Source organism: Choloepus didactylus, chromosome 14 (genome assembly GCF_015220235.1).
Source record: "Choloepus didactylus isolate mChoDid1 chromosome 14, mChoDid1.pri, whole genome shotgun sequence".
Lineage (NCBI taxonomy): Eukaryota > Metazoa > Chordata > Mammalia > Pilosa > Megalonychidae > Choloepus > Choloepus didactylus.
The window spans coordinates 59967910-59982632 of NC_051320.1; the positions used below are offsets into that span (position 1 = coordinate 59967910).

The window sequence follows — 14723 nt, forward strand, 5'->3', positions numbered from 1 at the left end:
GAACTCATGTCCAACTACCTACTAGGTGTTTCTACCTCGTTTACTGTCGGTCATATAAACAAACATATCCAACACTGAACTCATTTTCTCCACATAAATCTACTACTCCTCTTTTATTTCCTATATCATTGAATATCACTGCCTTCTGACTAAGCCTCTAAGACTTGGGGACCATCAGTTTAATAGCTTTGATATTCCTTGTCTCCATCCCCATTGACATTTAGCCTAATTTGGGCTCTTTTTAAAAATGTCTTTTCTCTGTTACAACAGCGATCTTCTAACTTACTCTCTACCTTCATTAGAATTTACCCAGTTTTCAGGGGGAGGGGGGACAATTAGTTAAATCAAAAAAACCTGGACTTGATATTACAATGACTGCCTTTTTCTGTTATCTTTACTAATAAACCTCATTTTTATTATAGTATATGATTATGGTTTACTGATGTATTTAATGGATCTCACTATTTCAGTCGGAATGTGGAGCAGGGACTTCGAGGGACTCGCTCTACTCCTGGACATTATAATACAATTAGCCGAATGGATAGACATCATGTCATGGATGACCATTATTCTCCAGAAAGAGACAGGTAAATACAATTAAATGCTATTAGACTCTATCACAATCACTGCCTTCAGTAAGAAGGTGTTACCCTAAAGTAATTTCATTCTGGACTTTGGTATTCTTTTATCCTAGTTTCTAAAATCCTTTTTTTGCCTTTGCAAATAAAGCCACATTCATTCTTATGACTACCACATCATTAAAAAAAAAAAAAAAAAAAAAAGGGCAGTTTTCCTCTTGGTGAGAAAAAAACAAAATCATCTTTCTTTTGCAATTTTGGTCTCTTGTTAAATCAAGCCAATTAAATTAGTGAATTTGCATGTAAGGTTACAATGATAATCATAATGAAAACAAGTTGTCTCATTGTTCTTACCTTATCATAACCAATTGTTATGTATCAAATACTTTCTTGAGGCAATCGAATTAAAAGTCTTTTATGTTTAGCAGCAAGGCCTTTTATATATAATAGTATTGAAAACAGAATCTGGTTTGTTTAGGGAACATTTTAATTTGATTCATGAAGAGGTTTTTCCTCGTGGCTTTCTGTAAACTTTTTAAACTTAATCTTAAAGAATCATGCTTGTTGATGTTGCATTTGAAAGAATTCTCTGAATTTGCTCCATTAAATATAGCAAACTTGGAAGTAGCATGGTATGTTACAATGTTTACATTAATTACTACTAATTTTTTAAGTTAAACAAATTGATTAACCATTTTAATTCATGGTTGGTCATACATAAAATGAATGTAATGATATTTTTTCCAAACCACAAAATGAGTTTTAGATAAGATTAGGAAAGAAAACTGAATTTACTATTCAGAGAATATTATAATAAAATAATGAGCGTACTCAGAAGTCCCTCTGTATGCATCTGAAACCAATTTTAGGAGAAACACTGAGGACTTGTTAATCAACTGATATGAGAAATTGCTATCTATATTTGTAAATTTAATTGTTCTGTCTAAATCTAGGGTAGTACTCTGTTAAATGCTTATAATTTCATTGTCTTTTAGTATGCTTCTCCAAAAGACAAGATAGGAAATACCTTAGCCTTCAACAGTTTCAAACAAGTATTGGCTTTTCTGTCTGAGATCTAAGAAGAAATTAGGAAAGTATTAAATTAATATCAGAATCAGTGGCAAGTGAAAATTAATGTAGTATTTTATTTCTTTTTAATTTTATTTTTTCATAATCTATGTCTTTAGGAGTAATTATAGACATACTACCTATAGTAATCAATTCTTGTCAAGAACAACTACAGTGAAAGAAGGATAACTATGTTGGCATGATTAGGATTTGGAGTCATATGAGGATGGGTGAATGGTTTTTTTAGTTACATAATAGGATTTTAATGAGTTTGATCATTTCTGGAAATTAGCAAGTTAAAAAATCCTTTTACACTGAATATTTGATAATGGAAATGATGAGAGAAGAAAAGTCTGAAATGACTTTAAATCCTTCAAGTTTATATAGCTTTTCTTTTAATGAAAAATGGACTTTGATATTTTCTCTGAAGACAAGTAATACAGTCTAAATCTTGCAGAGAAGACTAGAATAAAATTAAACTCTAGAATTATATTTAAAACAAAAATAACTACTATCAGAGCAAATGAGTAATCTTTATCTGTATTTTAAGGCAAATAGCCCTAGCATTAATGGCAACAAAATTTACTATTAAATCCTTGGTGACTAATCCTCGGTGTTAGCTAATACTGTCCTAAACTGAAATGTCATTATATTTTTCTTGTTTACTTTATAATTCTGTGAATCTTTTAGGTTATCAAAAATGTTCAAGTAATAACATCCAGAAGTTTTGGGGGAAATTGAACCACAGGGTTTCATTATATTTTTTAGAATGCTGTAGATTGCAAGGTCAAAATAATTACTCTTAATTGTGAGCTGCCCTGAAATTCTTCTTGAAAAAATTAAAATAAAATTACTTTTAAAAAGAAATACAAAGCCATTATTCATTAACATGAGGAATTAAAACATACAGTATGATCCATCCAATGGTCTATCACATTATTAAACAGTGAGTCCTTGATTTATGTTTTACCCTAATATTCTAAAAAGTTTTCAGTAATAGAATGCATGTGACGTAATTGTATTTTTTTTTTTGTATTATTTAGAAGGTAAGAATACTCAAGAACTCTTACAATGTATTTTTGTTAACAGCATTTTATTGAGTAACCCAACAATACTGTTGATTTAAAAACCTAAAAAAAAAAGCATCTCCTTTGAATAATTTAGGTAGTTTCAGAAGTCCATTAATTTTTTTGATGCACTGGACTAGAATAATGTTTTATCAAATATACTGTTTTTGAGTATCGTAGGCTTTGAAGTCAAATGACTTTGAGTTTGAATCTAGGATTTTATTCCTTGCTGACTGTTTATCTTTGGGAAAATGAACGTCTTTGACACTTGATTTCCTGGTCTATAAAATTAAAATATTGTGTAAATTAAATGATATAGTGCCTCCAGTTGCATAATATGTACTCAAAAAAATGTGCCTGACCAGTAACATTTTAAAAGGATCTTTTGGCTCATTTTAAAAGGATCATTTTAAAAGGATCTTTTAAAATGAGTATACTTTTAGCATAATAAGAAAAAAAATTAACACTGGCAGAAGATAAATTACCTTATAAACTTTTTCTTCTGTGCATTCAATTAATACATTATATTCCAAAAGGAAGATGTCCAATTATATGGATCTCACACATTTATGCTTATTCTCTACTCTTTATGAGGCAGCCAGCTATCAAAAAGTGTAAAATGTACCTATAACTATTCCATTAAAAAGAATAGCATCTTTGGCTCACTCTACTATCAACTCTGAGGGAAATATATCTCTGAAAATTTGAAATCATAGAGAAAGTAAATGAAAAAAAGAGGATTCACTTTCAAAAAATAAAAAACACTTTATTTGTTATGTTTCAGGAACATATTTTAAGGCAGTTAAATCAATCTGAGTATTTTTTAAAACATTAACAGTTTAGAGCCTCTGAGCAGAAAGTTCTGCGTTAAGTTGGTGTTGAAAGCTTGACTTGTCTTCTTTTGCAGTCTTTTTTTGTGTCTGGAGGGGGTCATTCAGCCTCATTTTTTTTTTTTATCTTCATTTTATTGAGATATATTCACATACCACGCAGTCATACAAAACAAATCGTACTTTCGATTGTTTACAGTACCATTACATAGTGGTACATTCATCACCCAAATCAATCCCTGACACCTTCATTAGCACACACGCAAAAATAACAAGAATAATAATTAGAGTGAAAAAGAGCAATTGAAGTAAAAAAGAACACTGGGTACCTTTGTCTGTTTGTTTCCTTCCCCTATTTTTCTACTCATCCATCCATAAACTAGACAAAGTGGAGTGTGGTCCTTATGGCTTTCCCAATCCCATTGTCACCCCTCATAAGCTACATTTTTATACAACTGTCTTCGAGATTCATGGGTTCTGGGTTGTAGTTTGATAGTTTCAGGTATCCACCACCAGCTACCCCAATTCTTTAGAACCTAAAAAGGGTTGTCTAAAGTGTGCATAAGAGTGCCCACCAGAGTGACCTCTCGGCTCCTTTTGGAATCTCTCTGCCACTGAAGCTTATTTCATTTCCTTTCACATCCCCCTTTTGGTCAAGAAGATGTTCTCCGTCCCACGATGCCAGATCTACATTCCTCCCCGGGAGTCGTATTCCACGTTTCCAGGGAGATTCACTCCCCTGGGTGTCTGATCCCACGTAGGGGGGAGTCAGCCTCATTTAATATAATGGAAGGATAATTCATTACAAATGTAATTTTGTGCTGCCTTTAGCAGTTATATTACTTGATAACAACAAAAGTGTCTAGAAATTGGATAGGTACAGTTCTTTGAAGAATAATATTTTTATCATGATTCTTACAATCTGTACCTTCTTACTTCATTTCATTTTTTAGCTTTTTAAAATTTAGTAACTTTGTTAGTTTTTTCATTTATTTTCTTTTACAATGAATTACTACTCTGCTCATTTTTTTTAATTTCAAGCAGATTGGATCAAAATGAAAATTTTAAATATGAATAACTTTATTTGTTTAATTTATTATGCATATTCAAGACATTATCTGTTTCTCAGATTTTATACTACCCATTAATTTTAATAGTAAAGTAAACTTGGTTTAATGAAGAAATTTAAAATATTTTTAAGTTTTACCAAATAGATGCAGTATAGGACCTTAGATGCATCTATGGACTTTGAGTGTATTTCAGAGGGTCTGCAGCTTGCTGAACTAGTATGGTTAATTTGGGGTGAAATATGTATATGTGTTTTGTAATTTTCAACAGAATCTTATTGGGGATCATGACCATAAAAGGTTAAGAACCATAACATAACTATAGCGATAGAAAAGGAAAATAAAACAATTAAACTGATGTTTGATGAAGATGATTCTTGCTTAGTGTTTTCTTTGGCTTTATAGGGATAAAGTTAATTATAAGTATCTTCCAGGAAAAAAAAAAATAGAAATTGTATAGTGATATATTCTATGAGTTTGTAAGTTTTAGCAAGCTTTGAAGTTCACCCATTTTTTGTTACTCAGGTGATTTTCAGAGAAAATGTATTCCTTTTTTAACCAATAAATTCCAGCATTTTAACTGTTGGGTATTATTTCTACTCTGTAAATCCTAAGACTCTATATTCCCTATTTGCTTATGCATGGGCTTATAATTTTTATGATTTACTTTTAGGAAGTTTCTATGATTATGTGAACCAGTGTTCTTTTTGGAGAGTAGGTTCATCATGAAAATGGTGTGTTCTGTTTTTACTTTTTAGTTCAATTTAAAATATATTTTACTGAATGCTACTATAGGGTCAGCCATTGTGCAAAAAGATTTAAAAAATGACATTATTCTGGTCAAAATAGATAGATTATCCTACAACAACTAACTCTGGAACACAAGAGACTATGGGACAGATGTATAATGTTATTGGAATAGATTGGAGAGAAAATAACTTGCTTGAGTCTATCAGAAAAGTCTTCAAAGAGAAGTTGGACTTCAAAGGCTGAGTGGAAATTTGAGGGGCAAAGAAATGGAAAGAGAGAGAGGAATGACGGCCATTCCTGGCAGAGAGAGGAGCATGAATAAAGTCTCAGAGTCAGAAACAATATGTGGTATGTTTAAAGTGTCTTAGGGAGTCTGGCGTGTCTAGATAGAAGGTTCTGGTATGGGAGATGAGAAGTGAGAGATGAATACCAAAAACAAATTGGAACCCAATTCACATGCCGTCTTAAGCAATTTGCTTTTTTTTTTTTTTTTTTTGTAATAGGGAGCCATTGAAGAATTTTGAACAAGATACCTGTACAATAAGAGTTACAGCTTAGAAATACACTTCTGTAGAGAGAGTGGAGAATGGATTGGGTGTGGGGAGAAGGCTGGGATCTGAATATAAAGATACCAGTAGAAGGTTATTTCAATAGACATGGTAAGACATGATGATAACCTGATTTAAGGTTGTGGTAGGATGGAAAGATGGGACAAATGTGAGTTATTTATGAATTAAATGCAGCAGAGTTTATAAATCAATTGAAATGTGGAAAATAAGGAAAATAGAGGAGTTACAGAAAATTCTGAGGGTTTTTTTTTTTTGGCTTATTAAGTACATATTTAAATCATCAGTTGAAACTGAGATTACAAGAAGAATAGTTGCAATATTATATTAAGTTTCAAAAGGATATTAAATAGTTATGTTTGTAATTAGAAGGAACTTTGGAGATTATAGAGCCCTAGGATTCTGAAGAAGTACCTGAGGGACTGCTATGATGGGTAAAACTGAGTCTTCTTGCTCCCTCTTTATCCTGAGTCAGTCTCATTACCATAATTCCTATATAATGGTTCTTGAAATTTTGTTTGAAAAAAAACAAAAACAAAGTGGTCTTCTGCTAAAAAGAGAAAGTTTGAAAACCACTGCTTCAATCCCCTCAATTCCCAAAGGCAGCTCTAGAGATCCAAACAGGCGAAATATCTTGTTCAAGGGTTCACAATTAGCATGTGTTGATTTTTAAGTGACCGCATGACTCTCAGGCAGCCATCTGGAGAGCCCAGTAAACAGCTAGAAATGTCTATGATACCCAAGAGAAAATCAAGGCTAAAGCAAAGTGATATTTCACACTATAAAAACAAATAACATTTTCCAAAAATAATCTTGGGAAACAGCTACCTCTAAAGAATACAGCGAAAGGAGATCCAGTATATGAAACAGGTAAAGAAGCAAGCCTGTATGTGGGAGAATGGCAGAATGTATAAATGGTTCAGTCTGGGTTTTGGATTTAAAAAGCTTCGAGATTGAAATCCGTTCTGCTACTTACTATATGGCTGTGGGCAAGTACTTGCAGCCTCTGTTTTTCTGTCTGTGGAAATGGGGAGTACTAGAAACTACCTCAAAAACTTTTTATGAGAAGTAAATGAGATAAAAGGCTTTAATGGACTTCGCATACAGTTACTGTTAAATAAATACTATCTTTAATAGCCAGAGAGAATGGTTTCAGAAACCAAGAGGAGAGAGAGTGTCAGGAAACAGGCTGAAAATCAATGTCTAATACTACAGGTGTGTGTTTTATGATGACGCTCGATAGGAGACCAAAGAGATTTTTAGGATTTCACAGATAAGATTCACAGAATAGCTTCAAGAGAATGGTAGAAGCAGAAGTTAAATTACAGTAAGCTTGAAGCATGAACTAGAAGTGAGGATGTTTTAATGATGAAAGTAAAATGAGAGAGATAGAAAAGCTTGAGAGGAAAACAAAGTTAACTAAGCTTTTATTTTTAAGATTAAGTACAGTTGAGGAAAGGAAGACAAGAGGGTATTACAAATGAATCAAGTCACATGGGAAATAACATTGTATGAAGAGGCATATCTTCCTCTGATACAGAAAAAAAGAATAAGTGAAGACATAAATATGTATTTACTTATATTTAGAGGTAGAAGTATGGGAGCTGAGAGAGTTCAAATTTGGTGTCCATTTTTAATGAGACATCATAATCATCTGTCAAAATTAATTGTTTTGGTGTTGAAGGTTTTACAATAATAGAAAAATTTAAATTAGTGCTATAGAAAGAAGAGAATCCACTACAGATGGATAAAAGATCTGTATGTTGCTTTAAAGTTTATGGTAGTCATGAGCATGTCATATAATAAATAGGATGAATGGAAAAGTGGATAGTATCAAATAAAATTAATAATAAAATAATCAAAGACAATTTGAATCAGCTTGTTCATTATTAAATGGAAATTTTAATGTCACAGTGATTTTTAATAATAACTGAGAGAAATCATTATTTCATAATATCTCCTAATTATTATAAATATTTGAATTTTATTATTTCTTTGTTACCTTTCTGGTTATTCAATTATTTTCCTCTTCTCAGCTTTCCACCTAAAATAAAATGGGAAAGCATCTCTATTTTACAACACTTTCTAAATGGTGGTGAACATGTTTTAGTAATTGATAATATTTTATTTTGAAGTATGATTTTTTAAAATCTCAATTTTGTATTTTTGCTGTGTTTTACTTAAAATATTTGAACCTTTAGCAAACAGTGCCATATTAAACATGGCATTGGGAGGAGGGACAAGCTTTCCAGTTTCAATTTTCATTTGCTTTGCTTACTATCTGCTTATCTTTTTGACTCTCACTTTTTAAAATTAAACTATACCTTTTTTCATTTCTTTCCTGAGTCTCATTTACATTCTTGTTTCTGACATGCCTGCAGTCATTTTCTTACTCTACCTCGCTCCAGACACAGTCAGACCATTCAGCATCACAGGGATGGAAGGTATATTTTTCTTATAATTGAGTCTGTTCATAGAATTGCATGTGCCTGTCTATTGATGTGATATAATTCATTTATATCAATGTTTGTATGGATATATGGTTATCAATGAAATATATTACCTTTATAAAATAGTAGAAAATAAAACATTTGTAAATACCTTCATTTTAGTGAGATGCCAAAGATAGAGCTTCTCATTGATGCACTAATGCCATCCCAAAAAATTAGTTCACCAGTAATCACAGTTAATCTCTTCATTATCCAGAAGGATAGAATAACTGTATTATTTCTAAATTAATTGTAGTTAACTGCCCATCTTCCTTATCATAATAGGTAATTAGACAGCAGTCAAGTCAATTCTTGAAGTACTTAGGTTGAACTGTGGTTACCTTGTCAAAGGTGGCTATGATCTACTTCTAAGTCATGGTAGATGAACCTGTATCTGTGGAGAATCCTCAGTCTGTGGGGAAATCCTTGTTCATTTCCACTCTCCTACCATTCCTCTTTCCAAAGTGGGAATTTGAAGTACAAGCAAATTTCACTGAGGAAATAATAGTTTACGTTGGAGAGAAATATCAGTTACCTGGTGTTTAACAGAAAGGAGGATTGACTAGAAAGAGAAGAGAAAGAAGTCTCTGAAGTCCATAAAATCCTCAAGAATACGTGTAGCTTTAGGGATTTGAGACCCTTTAGGCAAAGAAGAGAATGATCGGCACAATGTGGTGGTGAGTTCAGCTGGTATAGACAAGGAATGTATGTGCCACACTTAATTGACCTGCTTTTGTTTCAAAATAGTTTGTGGTTATCTGTGACATCCTTTATCCCAAGTAATTGAGTTAATTATGAATTGATAACAAAAGAGTTCAGAACAAGTTCAGCAAAAATAATTGAAAACTAATGGTTAAATTCCTAAGGACTAAATTCATGTAGATAAATGTGGAAGCAAATGTAAGAGATAACATCAACAATAAGTTCCTAATAATTCATACTTTGTGATGTCTGTCAGTAAATGTAATTAAAATTTAGTGCCCTCCAGTTTAATTGTAAGATAGTGGCTATTGCTCTACTAAATTTTCTTTTGCTGTTTCTCTGTCTCTTTTCTGTTATTTTCTGTTACTTTTTTATGGTTTTGTATTTTATTTTTACCCTTACGGTATATTACATTCAGGGTCTTATATTTTGGGTCATGATGATTACATAAATTACCTTAGAAAAATATGAAAAAGCAGTTGGAAACTGTATCTTGATCATTGATCGAGGATTTCTTAGTGTTGGTGCCACACATGAGATATGAATGACTATAGACTTATTCTATATGCTCTTGTCTCTCTTCATTTCAGAGTAAGTTAAAATCATATACCATATTACCTTTCTTTAGTATAAGGACTCTGTATTTTTCTTTGTACAATCAAGTGTCAATAATCAATAAGTAGATTGCTTCGTTTTATTATTTTTTCAATTCACCAACATACATAGAACCATTCTTGATTAGCTCTAGATTATCAATTTCTTCAGCCCAGCTGGCCTATCTTGAAGGGGACATTTCTGAGTGAACTTTTTTTTATGGCATTTGGTTTGTGGTCAGGAATTACAAGATCATTAACATTTATATGAAAATAAAAGATATGAAAATCAGTTTCATAAACCAAGCTAGCAAATATCCTACTTTGCCATCACTGAAATGACTCAGACTTGGGAATCTAGTGTTAACCTTTTCCTATACAACTTGAATAGATTTTGTAAGAATGAAGTTCTTTCTTACTTTTAAAAATGAGTTTTCACTTTTATCACAATGACACATTTAAAGGAATATGTATAAATTACAAAGCATAATATTAAAATGAACATCCATGAATCTAATACTCAAATCAAGATCTAGAATGTCTGGTTATATATCTTGCATCTACCTGTATACTCCTTACCTATTGCCTCCTTATGCCTCTCCCACAGAAACAGTAACCACTATACTTAATTTTCAGTCTAACATTCCCTTCCCTTGCTTTTTTTAAGTGAGTTTGACCATTTGCTTTTCACTCTGCTAACTTTCTAAACACTCAGCCCCTCTGACCCCCACCCTAATCCACTCTGGGATTCTGAACTAATTTTTTGTTTGTTTGTTTGTTTTTTTTTGGACATCTGTTTACGATATAAAAGCTTATCTGGTCCTCTACTCATTCTCCTGTCTTTATTTCCGTAATGTTCTGTGCTTCCTATCCTTAATTTATCTCCCGTTCCTTTGTGTGTAATGTCACTAAGCACAATCACCTATTCCATGTTGCTACCATCTGTTGAGCTCTTGGTTATGCCATTTCATTCACTGAAGATTTTAGCATCTGGCTTTAGTAATCCTCTCCATCCCAGTTCCTGCTACCAGTCTAGGTGATGCCAGCATTCACCTGAACAAACTATTCAGCACCCACTCATTTCCTTGACTATCTCAAATCTGATAAGCTTTACCTCCAATTCCATTTTAGTCAGTCACTTTCATGGCCATACCCTGCATCTTATCATCACTTAAAATTTCTGCTTCTGATAATCTTAATCTGAACACCCTTCTATTTGTCCCAGAACCCACATATTTCATATTCTTTCATCAAATTACTTCTAACTTACTTATTCTTTTATCTCAGTTGAGAACTCCACTGTGCTGTCCTCTTTACCTTCTCCCTATTTGTCTCCACCTTTCTTTACCTTTTTGCCTATCCAGAGGTTGAATTCATTCTCAGACATATCCTTTCTTCCATTGTTCTTCTCTTACTTGTTTGGCAAAATTCATATCTGTATCAATCTCACTTTTACTTACACTGTGTTTTTTCAACTAACTGATCTTAAATTCTCTTTAACTCACCTATATGAATTAAAAGAATTGAACACTTAAAGGAAAAGTGACCTCTTTATTGAGGGTTCTGAAAGAAGAAGAAAGTGGCACTAATCGTTTGTTGTCCAATTTCCCAGCAGAGGTTTCAAGGAAACATTCTCTCATGAACTGGGAATTCGCCTTTTAGGATTAAATATGTGTTAATATCTTTAGGAGGCCATAATTTGGCTATATAATCTTTGAGAATTGTCTGAAAGGAATAAATTTAGTAAGCTCAGCAAGACTTCCCCAGTCTTTTACTATTCCACCAGAAAAACCTAGGTCTTCACTGGTCTGTCTATCCCAAGGTTGTAAAATATCTGCTATCTCTTTGAAACAGAAGAACAGAGGTTTAAATAATGTTTGCTCTACTTCTTCTGTATTACTATAGGAGACAAATATTAGCTAATATTAGGAATAAAATCTCTTTTTTTTTTTTTTGTGGACAAGTTACATTGGCCAGTACTAAATTACTGATTCATTGTACATTTTAAAACACTCAACATTTAAACAGCGGATTTAGAGTGGGTATCATGTTACTCTTTTTAATATTCTGTATTAACTTTCCCCTATATTGGCTGGTACTTTTTCTTCCTTCTTTATCCCCCAAGTTAAGGTAAATGCAGGTAAACGTCAAGAATTCTTCTTTGCATCTCTCTTTCCTTACTACATATAAAAACTAATGGGGAAAAAAAAAGAAACTTGGCTATGCAAGTTAACACCTCTGTAAAGGGTTGCTTGGGAATCATTTTAATTTAGCTTTCTAAATGTCAAGAAAGTAAACTAGATGAGATTATAGGCATGTAGTATTATTAGAGATGAATAAGAATCGACTGGTTTCATCAGGATAGCTATAAGCTTTTAAAAGTCTAAGGTTTATTATCACTGTACTTGAGAATTAATGTATAATGATTTTCCTTGATATCATTCAAAGTAAATAGATTATTTAAACTATAAAGCTTAGAATAAATAATATCAAATTTTCTGTGACAAATAATTGCTTTACAGATATTTATTGAGTGTTTCATACATGCAAGCAGTGTTCTCAGAATTGAGTTACCCATATAAATTTTATATTACAATTAAAATGTAACAAATCAACAAACAAATAATTGCAAGAAGAGGAGGATACTATGAAAAAAAATTAAGTGAAGCGGGTAGAAGTGAGACAGGGCAATGATTGTTATTTTAGGCAGGTGCAAAGAGAAGTACTGTCTGAGAAGGTGACATTTGAATAGAGAATTGAATGATAGGAGGGAGAGGCCCACATAAAGAGCTGAGGAAAGACTCTTTAAGCTTAGGGAACTTCAAGTGGAAAAGTCTTGAAGCAGGAAAAAGCATGGTATCTTTCAGACACAACTACAAGTGCAGTGTGGTTTAATCAGATTGACTAAGGGGCAACATAGTAAGAAATGTAATTGGAAGGGTGGGTAGAGAGCATATCTTGTAGGTCATAGAAACCTTTGGATTTAATCCTTAGTGTTACCTGAATCTGTTGCAGAATCATCAAAGAAGTAATGAGATCTTATTTAGATTTCTAGAAGATCATTCTGGCTGCCATGTGTAGAATAGTTTCTGAACTCCTACCATGTGCTAGTTATAGTGCCATATTTGTAGACTTTAGTAAGTTGTAGCTAGTAAATAGCCCTTAGGTTTGTTATAGATTCAAACAGGCAATCAAATAATTATAATATAGTGTGGATTATACAATATTAGAGCCATGTTAAGAGCCAGCATATTAAGGAATGAGTGACATCAAAGATGGGTACCTGGGGATGGATTTTTATGTAAAAGTTTCATGGAGGAGACAACTTGACTGTGCTTCAGAGGATAGCTAGAAATTATTTAGACTTATGTGGAGGTGAGGTAGATGTGAGTCAAAATTTAGAGAAATATGTTTGCAATGTTGCTGAAATAATAACAATCATACTCAAGTGCTGTTGGAGACTTATCCACAAGGCAGAGTATAGCAAGAAATAAATCTTCTGGTGGCAAAAAACCTTGTATGCTCAGTTAAGGAATTTAGATGTAAGACTGTAGGTGCTAGAGGTATATTGAAAGGTCTTAATTAGGGCATGGCTATTATGATTTTCATTTTAGAATAATCACTCTAGAGACTATGTGGATGGAAGATTGATGACAAAAAAATGGTGTAGGAAAGAAAAACATGTATTGAGGCATTTGCCTTGGTCTAGGGCAACAGAAGCTCATGATGGCCCAAGTTAAGGTAGTGTATGAGGGTTAGAAAGAAGATGAGTGATCTGATCAGGTAAAATCAATAATACTTGGTAAATGAGGCATTAGGATGTTGCAGGAGAGCAAACAGTCAAGAAAAACTCGTTTTGTAGCTTAGGTAACTTGAGTGCACAATAAGGGTGGGAGAGTTGTTAGAGGAGGTATCAGTTTAGGTGTGAGATAAGTTCAGGTTTGGAATTAATGAATTTGAAGTGTCCTTGAGAAAGCCAATGGGAAACCTCTAAGAAGGAGTAAGATAAATAATTTTGAAGCTTAAAGAAGTCTAGACTATAGAAGACAATTTTGGAGTAGGGATTAGCTTCAAAAAAGGCAAGTGAAACTCAACCAGAGAATCAATGAAATGGTGACCAAGGAGATTTTCCTCTGGCCTTGGAAACACTAATATATAAATAGTTGACAGAAGAAGAGGAGCTTCTGAAGGGCATAGAGAAGGAATAGTGAGAAAAGCAAGAAGAGTAGAGCTAAAAAAAAAAAAAAAAAATAGAGACTTTCAAGAAGAAAGAAAGAATGTCAACAGTGAAAATAAATGAAAAATGCTCTTTGTATTTGTAAAGTTAAGGGTTATTGGTGACTTTAGCAAGGGTAATTTCAAAAGGCTGGTAAGGAAAAAAAGCAGATTGCAGTAGCCTGAAGCATAACTAAGAGGTAAGGAAAGGAATAAACCGAGACATTGTGGAGGAAAAATATTGAGTAGTGGTATGTGATATCAAAGGAGGGTTCTTTTAGCATTGGCAATGCTTCAGTGTGTTTTAGGTTGAAAGAAAGGACCCTTTATGAAAAAGTACCTTGAAAATATAGGAAAAAAGGGAGGATGACTAGAAGAAAGTTCCTAGGGCAAGTAGGAAAGAATTTGGCTAAACCCACAGATGCAGTTTGTGAACAGAAGGACATTCATATTTACCATTGATACAGGAAGAAAATAGATGAAAGAGGTAGCTCTAAACCAGTTTTCAAGTAAAAGGATGTTAAATTGATGACCTCAATTTTTTGTTGCTGTGATTGTGGTTGTGGTGTTGGTTGGTATGACAAGTTTCTGAGAGGGAGGCCTAGAAGTTGAATAGGGTGTTGGATTGAAATTGGGAAAGTTTAAAATAGTGTTTAGAAAGTTTAAATAGTTTGATAAAAAGTGCTGGGAACTGATTCAGTATAAGGATTAAGACTATTGGTGATACCAGCACAACTGAAGTTGGAAACCATGAATTTGCAATTACACTTTTCTTAAGGAATACCCAGTTACCTGGAT

The 14723-nt window shown here is 32.9% G+C and overlaps 1 protein-coding gene across 49 annotated transcripts in view; it reads left to right on the top strand.

Annotated features, from left to right (window-relative positions):
* The window catches only part of RIMS2 (regulating synaptic membrane exocytosis 2), a 731813-nt gene that overhangs the window by 491521 nt on the left and 225569 nt on the right, over positions 1–14723 (top strand). For 28 of the 49 annotated variants that reach the window (XM_037802482.1, XM_037802459.1, XM_037802461.1 and 25 more), the window contains 2 exons: positions 471–587; positions 8308–8370. In XM_037802482.1, the coding sequence (XP_037658410.1) occupies positions 471–587; positions 8308–8370 (180 nt within the window). The remainder of the gene's footprint in view (positions 1–470; positions 588–8307; positions 8371–14723) is intronic. The other 21 variants (XM_037802463.1, XM_037802455.1, XM_037802477.1 and 18 more) reach the window with 1 other exon arrangement.